Consider the following 7,997-nt stretch of genomic DNA (forward strand, 5'->3'; position numbering starts at 1 on the left):
TTTATATTAATTCAATATCATTTAAATTAAAAATTAATAGTTCATTCGACTAAATATGTGTTTAGAGAAAAATGGATGCAAAGAGGTAAAAAGCAGCATCCAAGAATTCTTCATTGTAAAGATATTTTTGATGCCAAGCCTATTTTATTCCAGAGGTGATATTTGTAATTGCGTACATATGTATTTTTTATTGTTTTTGGCCACCACTCAAGAAGCGATTTTAAAGAAGTGAGATATCAAAGGTGAGGGTAGCTACAAAATACCTTTTTTCTCTAGTGGCTTTATTTTGTTTAGATTCGTCTTAAACAACATAAATTATGAATGTAGAAAACAGATACACACACTTAGCTTACTCTTATCCGTCATTTGTTTGTCAGATAAAGGAAACACCATTCCTGAGAGATAAAGAAATAAACTAAGGATTATAAACTGATTCACCAGTTATAAAAACTTAAACTGCCATCTTTCCATAAGTTGTATAGGGTCTTGGGAGCTAGGATTATATTACCAGTATGTGTCAATTTTATTCACTTAAGAAAAACGGATATGGAGATATTTGTACAAAGACTATTTGAGTTAACCAAAAAGTAGAAGTCAAGGGTATTAGAAGGGGAATTAGAGAAAACAGAGACAATTTAAAAAATGTAAAATAATTTAAGCCATTTAACACAAAATTAGTTAAATTCTCTAACAAATAGTTTCAGCTAATTTCCCTGTATTGCCTCACAAAATAAACTCTTGGTTCATGAATAACTTATTAAAATCTTTCATCTCCTTACATTCTTTTACAGTTTTGCTGAAAAAATATGTTTTAGTTGAATCAATTGCATGTTTTTGTAGATGGATAGTACATATTATATGGCAAGCCCTGTAGGGTTTATAATTAACATAGTGGAGTAAGCATAGCAACATGTGACTCTTGTACTGTATCCTAATTTATCCTGTTCTCTCATTAGGAAGCCCTCTCCCTCCAGTCTTCTCACTTACTGTGAGATTGTCTGTGTCCATCTACACAGAAATTGGTATTCTATTGGTATTCCAATAGAAATTATTCAAATTTCACATTATTATGTGTTCTCAGAATTACTAAGAGAACTGGCTATAAATACAGTAGTTGCAACATAATCCCTTTAAGAGGAGCTAGGAAGCTGGTAATTGTCTATACTCTTGTTTCTGAGAGCAAAGCTAAGCTTTTCCAGGAAATTGATTTTCTCTTTATAAAGTTATCGTTTTGGCACATGGTCATAGTTTTTACTTTTACCATAGCCTATTGTGTGGAGTATGTGCTTTGTTATAGAAAAGCAGGTTTCTTCTTCTTTTTTTTTCTTTTTCTTTTTTTTTTTAGTTTTTATTGAAGCTAAACAAAATGCTAAGTGGTTCAAACACATTACCCATGTCCACCACAGGGCAGATTAAAACTGCTCAGCTGTGGGTGAGAAGTATGAAAAGGGGTACAGCTATGTCCCTTGGTCATCCCACAGAAAATGTATAAAGCATTTCTATTGCATTAGAACAGCACAATGTGAAAAACCACCAGTGAAATATAAATATTTCTGGACTAGGAACACAAAGACCTACAGCACCTGTCCTGCTATTAGCAAGCTGTATTATTGAACCCCTGTGCTCTAAACTTCATCTGTGACACACGGAGACTGAACTAGGTGTCTCTTAGCTCAAATATTTAAATGAACTGTCAAGTGTAAGTAAATCACAAAAGTTCCGCACTGTATTCACTGTGTGCTGCAAAATAAGATGCTGACTGGAGAAAGTTCTAAGAACCAGGACATATTTTTAGAAATATTTTAAAGAAATCTTGTGGGCTGGAGTATAGCTCAGGAGTAGTGTGCTGTCTGAGGATGTGTGAGGCTCTGGGTTTGATCCCCAGCATGGGAAATAATGAAGTTTAAAGGACTTCAAAGAAAATTGCAATATACTTGTAAAATTATAATTATCTTGTTCTAAGCAATTTCAGTACTTCACTCCATTTCAAAAAGGGCTATTTTACACATTCATTCGGCATGTATTCAGTGCCTATTATGTGAATAGGCAGTGAGTTCAGCGTGGATAGAAAAACTGACAAAATGAATGTCTACCACTGTCCTCCCCAACACAAAAGGTAATTCGTTCTTAAGGATGTATTCTTCCCAACAGACTCTCATTGATGATATGGAATACCACATTAAGGGCAGCAATGGTGCTGCAAATGGGCAACTTAAAACCAAGTGAAATATGAAACAGCACTCTGATAAAAGAATGTATTTAAAACAAGAATATTTTCTTTAAGCAGAATAATCTTTGTTGCCGTTGCTCTTTGTCCAACTGGAGCAGACGGTTTAGTTTCATACAGAAGTCTTTGCTTTCCCAATGACCAGTATCTCCTAAATATGCCAAGATGGCTCCACTGCCCAGGAGGAAGCTGTCATAAATGCCTGAACGCTTACTGTTTTCTTGAGGAAGATGGGGTCAAGAGAGAGGCAAAGAGTACAAGGACGCCACAGGGCTTAGAAGACTCGCGCAAAGCCCAGCCCCTCGAGTTTTAGACCCAAATCTCTTGGCTGTGCTACTATCAAGTCTTTGTTATTCAGACCGGTAGATTTCTCCAGCTCAACCCACAGCTGCACACCTACCCACTTCACCCCCAAACATGGAGTTCACACCCACTTTCCACCCTAGACATGGCAACCCTAAGAGACCCACCCAATGGTTGACTGGCCTTCCTGGCCATCACCATCACCCACCACAGGCACCATTTTCCAGGAACTGGCCTCTCCCCCACAAGGCCCCGCCCCTCTTCCTGAGAGCGCCCAATGGGTGGAGCCCGGGCCGCGGTGGGCGGGGACCAGGGCGGGCCCATTTAAAGAAAGGCGGAGGGCGAAAGGAGGCTGCCGAGGAGAAGAAAGAGAAGCCGGGGGAGGGGGCGGGCGCCGTCCAATGACAAAGCCCCGGGGTGGGCGCCCGCCGCCGCCATCTTGAGCCGGGCGGCAGGACATCCAGCGCGTCCTCCGCCCCGAGGGGGAGGGGCGGCAAGGCGAGAAAAGTAGCGAGCGGCGCCGGGCGGGAGGCGCCGGCAGCGGCCAGCGCCGGGGAGCGGGGCGCGGGCGGGGACGGCGGGCGGCCCCGAGCGGCCTCCGATGAGACGCGGCGGGAAGAGGCGGCGGCGCCGGCCGCGGGCCGCCTGGGGCGGCGGCGACGGAGCGGAAGGAGGGGCCGGGCTGGAGGCGCTGGAGGAGAAGGTGGTGTACTCGCGGTCGCAACTGTCGCTGGCCGGCAGCACCGAGGCGCTGGGCGACGCCTTCAAGCTCTTCATGCCCAGCAGCACGGAGTTCATGAGCTCGGAAGCGGAGCTCTGGAGCTTCCTCTGCAGCCTCAAGCACCAGTTCTCCCCGCACATCCTGCGCAGCAAGGACGTCTATGGCTACTCCTCGTGCCGGGCGCTGGTGCCCGACCCCCCGGCGCCCGCCCGCCGGCCCGCCCGGCGCCCGCGCCCGCGCGCAGCGCCCAGGAGGAGGCGCCGTGGAGCTCGGGCCGCCGCGGGCACCCTCGGGCCGCGCCCCGCCGCCGGCGAGCCGGAGCCGCCCGTGTCCTGCTTTGGGGGACGCACCCTGGAGGAGATCTGGAGGGCCGCCACCCCGACTCTGACCAGCTTCCCGACCATCCGCGTCGGCGACGACGTGTGGGGCGAGCGCAGCCTGGCGGTGGCGCGGCGCAGGGCGCGCCAAGTGCTGCGCGTGGACCTGGACCCGGTGGTGAGGCTGCGCCGCTTCCCGGTGCCCCGGGCGTGACGCGCGCCGCGGCGCCTCCTGCCGGCCGCCGCCCGAGCGAGCTTCTGCGCTGGAACGGACTCATGTCAGTCGAATGTTTACAGAACCGGCCCCCTTTGGTGCACTTTATGCGCGAACAAGGCCCCCCGGATGCGCTGCGGCGCCGCGGTCCGCCATCGGGACAGGCGCGGCCCCAGACGGGACAGCCGGACCCGCGGCAGAGGTCCCTTTGCTCCCCAACCCGGATGGAGACGTCTCCAGAACTGGAGGGACACCTGCGTTTTCTCCCTCTCGGACTCTACCTCACCGGTCTGGAAGTCCTCCGAAGACTTAAAAAAAATTTTTTTTTCTCCAAAGGAATTTGTTTTCGTTCCTACGTAATAAAGCCAGAATTTTACTTGCTCTTTATCCCCTTTCCTGTTTTTTGTTTTGACTGTCAGCCCCAGTTTCTGGACGGAAGATTGACTGTGTTTCGTGGTGTAGTGCTGGTGTAAGCTCAGGGTATTCTGAAGCCCACTCGTTTCCTAATTTTTACTGGATTCCAAAGCTTTGATCAAGGTTGTCTTTTAAGAGGTTCAAGTTTATGACTGTTAATGTGAGGATTTGTATGGCTTTGAATTTCATGAGCTCAGTGATTACCAAGAGATGCAAAGTACAACTGTTTAAAAAGATGTTAAGGTGTTTATATATAAAGTTTTATATTGAAGTTTCATATTTATATTTACTGAGCTCCTAAAGAAAATGGTAGAATATTCTTTAAAAGTTTTGTTTAGGAAAAGTTCTTTTTAATTGAATAAAATTGAAGTGTTTTGGAACCACATGGCTTGTGATAAAAAGTGAATCAATTTTGAAGAATATGTTGGCTACAAGAATAACTGGGATCCAGTTGGAGGTGATTCGGCCTCACGTCCTGGTCTAACATAAAATCCAGGACTGTTAATGGGAAGAGAATTAAGGTGGAAGTTGTTTAGGAGAGATCAGTGCATGTAGACATTGTGAATAAACAGGTAAGCAGATACCCGTTAGAATTCCCGCAACTGTGAGTGATTTACAGGGGCAGGGGCACTTCTTGGTGCCACATAACTGGGGGAAGTTGTTTTGGGGAAAAATAGATCTCTTTATTTCTTTGTTGTTGGATAACAAGAAATGCCTAAACTAATGCTATTGTCTTTTTGAAAATCATGACAATTGGTTGACTTTTTGTCTATGAAATTTCTTTTTCTCTTCTTTCCATTCATAATTGTGTTTGCAATTTTTGATAGCTAAAGGTCACAGGAATCAAAAAATTGAGCCACACAGTACTGACCCTTCTTGTACACTTTTATAATAATAGCATGTACACCATATGGCCCAGTGTGGAGTTCTGGATTATCCAAGTGCCTTTGGTCATTGGTGGCAGCAAGACTCGGTGGTTTTTTAGCCAGTGGTGCCACAGCCAGCTTTTTCTGCAATACCTAAAGGGTCAAATAGTGTTTTTCTACCACTTTTATTTATAATAAGTGTTCTGCCATGGGACATCCACACTGGGCTGGGGTTTGTTAAGCCCTCAATGCTAAAGTTTATCCCTACTTGGCAAGTTCTTAGAACAATGAGAGCTGCAGTTGGACTCTTGTGTTCCTAGAATTCAATGGCATAGCTTTCTGAATTATCTATTAAGTTTAATAGTTCATGAAAGGAGTGTTTTGATTTTAGTGTTTTTGTTTTGTAAAATATATATATATATATATATACATATATACATACATATATGACTTTATGCCAGTTTCCCACAAGCCTCAATCTTTTATTCACTGCTCAATGGTAATGATAATACATTGTTATAAACACTGAGTACATAAAAAGTGAATAATTACCAGAGGGAGAGTATTGAGTTGTGTCATGGGAAGCTGAGACAGTCTTCGTTATTAACTTCCATTGCCAAATGTATTTCAGATACATAGGATTTTCTTCCCAAAAGTATATTGTTAACTTTTATAGCTAACTAGCACCTGAAGAAAATGCATTTGTACCACTTCACTTGTATATAGTTTTATAACAAGAAATAAATCCAATGGCCATATTAGAATGTAATTTCAACATGGAATTTACCTATATGCTTCCCAGAGGATTTTTGAAACTAGATGTGGCTGAGAGGAGAATTTTTCTCAGCACACAATGGACATGTAACCAGTGACACCATGCCTTTATTTTTACTGAAGTTTTTGACATTTGTTTCTCTTACGCCTTGGTTCTTTAGTGCAGTTGACCTTATGCATAAATGTTTATTTGACTTATTGATCTGACTGATTAAAGTTTAGATCCGGTTGCCCATCCTGAGTTTGATATAGTTAAAAAATACAACCTTTACTTTGCCAAATTTTCTGCAGCAAAACCTGTGTTGCAACTTTGAAAAATACAAAGACACATCTGATGTAACTGGGGAGTCTGTTGTAAGGAAGTGAGGATATTTCCTGGGTACCTTTGGAGGGGCTGTGGAAGAAACTTGGCCCTGTGGCCTTTAAGGTGGAGCCTGGATTTTGACCTGGAAAGACTCTAGCTTGGTTTTTAAAGACATCCCATTTGTTCTGCTCTCCCTCATCTCAGCTGGGAGGAAATGCATCACCTTGCTATGAGTTCCTACTTGCAGTGACTGGCACCTCAAAGTCACTTTGTCATTTACATCCTCCTCCCTGTAACCCAGCAACTTCCTTTTACTTGGCCAAGGGCAAGCTTCATTGTTGGTAGTGCGGAGTGCTGCTGTGGTGGTGCCTATTTATTTTGTCTGTCCCAGTACTCTGTGGACAAGTGTAACTTAAGCTGGTAGCTCATACCTGTTGATTTGCCATGTGTACATAATACTATTTTTCAAAAAACTTTATAAAAAAAACTTTAAAAATATTTGAATACAAAAAAAATCACAATTTTGAACTTAAAGGTTTTTTTTGTTGTTTAAGGGTTGCTATGGCATTCTTTAAATCAGTGATTTTTTTTTTTAATGAACATACATACATAACATTTCCTTTATTGGTGTGTTCAGATATTTTTTGATAAACTGTTACGTCTTAAGTGCATTAGAAAGCAATTGTTTGTAATGGAACTGAAGTGTTTCCTTGAAACAGTTTAATGTGCATATGAATGAGATTTACAATTTGGTTGTGTGTTGCTTTTTAACTTATTAACTGTAAATAAATTTTAGAGCATATAGTGTCTGGCTTTTCTAATGATACTGCAAGTTTTTCAAAATGAGATTTTATGTTTACATGTGAATCAGAAAACATTTTAATTTAAAATTTGATAAATCTTGACATTTTTGTGAACTCGAGCTGGCAATCTCAAGTTTTGTGTTGTATTTTGTCTTAGGACCTGTTAGTTCTTTAGTTAGTCTCTGAAATGGTGCTTCAAACCAAAGCCATAGCCCAGTTTGCCTGCAATAAACCTTAAAAGATGCACCCAAATTCAGGCTTCTGAATCCTGGCCCCTAAATACCACTGGGGCGATGGTAGAAGGGCTAAGTTCTCATCCCTCATACTGTGAAAGAAAATGCCCGTGAATGGCAGCAGTACAGACTGTTCAGAATGAAGATGGCCAGAATTTTTATTGCATCTATGGGACTAGAGTGGAGTATCAGCAACCACAGCAAGGGCAGAGTCAGTCCTATGTGGACTGCATTACCTCATACCCCAGGGCCTTTTGGTAGGTGGAGGTGGCAAAGCCTGGAAGAGAATTACCATACTGGACATCATGTCCTTCAAGTGCTGGGACTCTAGGTGACTAGGTAAATAAACGTGCCTTAGCATCTCCAGTATCAAATATGCTTTGTAAACTAGTGGGGTGCTGTAAGGGTTGAAGGGATTTAAATGCTATTAATTGGAAGTGTGAAGGCTGAGTATAGTATAGTATAATGAGAATTTAGGTGTCCAGTTTGTTTAGCATCCCCACCAAGAACAGATTGTGGTCTAGAATTTAAGGGGACTAATTTATGGGGGAAATAAAGAGACATAAAGAAAGTATGCTTTTAAGCTTCCTAAAAATATTAGGGCAAGAGTTGGGGCTTGTTACAAATTTCACTATTAGAAGTTATGTTTTGAAGTTGGGTCTATGACAATATCTTTGAAAGATTTTAAAATGTGCCATTGTGTATTTTAAAGTATCAGGGAATTTACAAATAGTAAATTCAAGTTATTGATCCAAAACCCATAAAAGTTTTGCATTAAATCTTCACTTGGAGTAATTTCAGCAATTAGAGTTCTCAACTCT

General features: G+C 42.6%; 1 protein-coding gene across 1 annotated transcript; it reads left to right on the forward strand.

The window, feature by feature from the left end:
• The first annotated feature begins 3,081 nt into the window (after positions 1 to 3,081).
• Ccdc71l (coiled-coil domain containing 71 like) lies at positions 3,082 to 3,901 on the forward strand. The gene has a single exon (XM_052738294.1). It carries the CDS (start codon positions 3,132 to 3,134, stop codon positions 3,780 to 3,782), a length of 651 nt encoding a protein of 216 aa, XP_052594254.1. The 5' UTR covers positions 3,082 to 3,131; the 3' UTR covers positions 3,783 to 3,901.
• The last annotated feature ends 4,096 nt before the right edge of the window (positions 3,902 to 7,997 follow it).

This window comes from Peromyscus californicus, unplaced genomic scaffold (assembly GCF_007827085.1).
Source record: "Peromyscus californicus insignis strain IS unplaced genomic scaffold, ASM782708v3 Scaffold_15__1_contigs__length_86483966, whole genome shotgun sequence".
NCBI classification, from domain to species: Eukaryota; Metazoa; Chordata; class Mammalia; order Rodentia; family Cricetidae; genus Peromyscus; species Peromyscus californicus.

What these genes read in the sequence shown, in the direction of transcription:
- Ccdc71l (XM_052738294.1), top strand. Translation starts at nt 3,132, where the DNA reads ATGAGACGCGGCGGGAAGAGGCGGCGGCGCCGGCCGCGGGCCGCCTGG.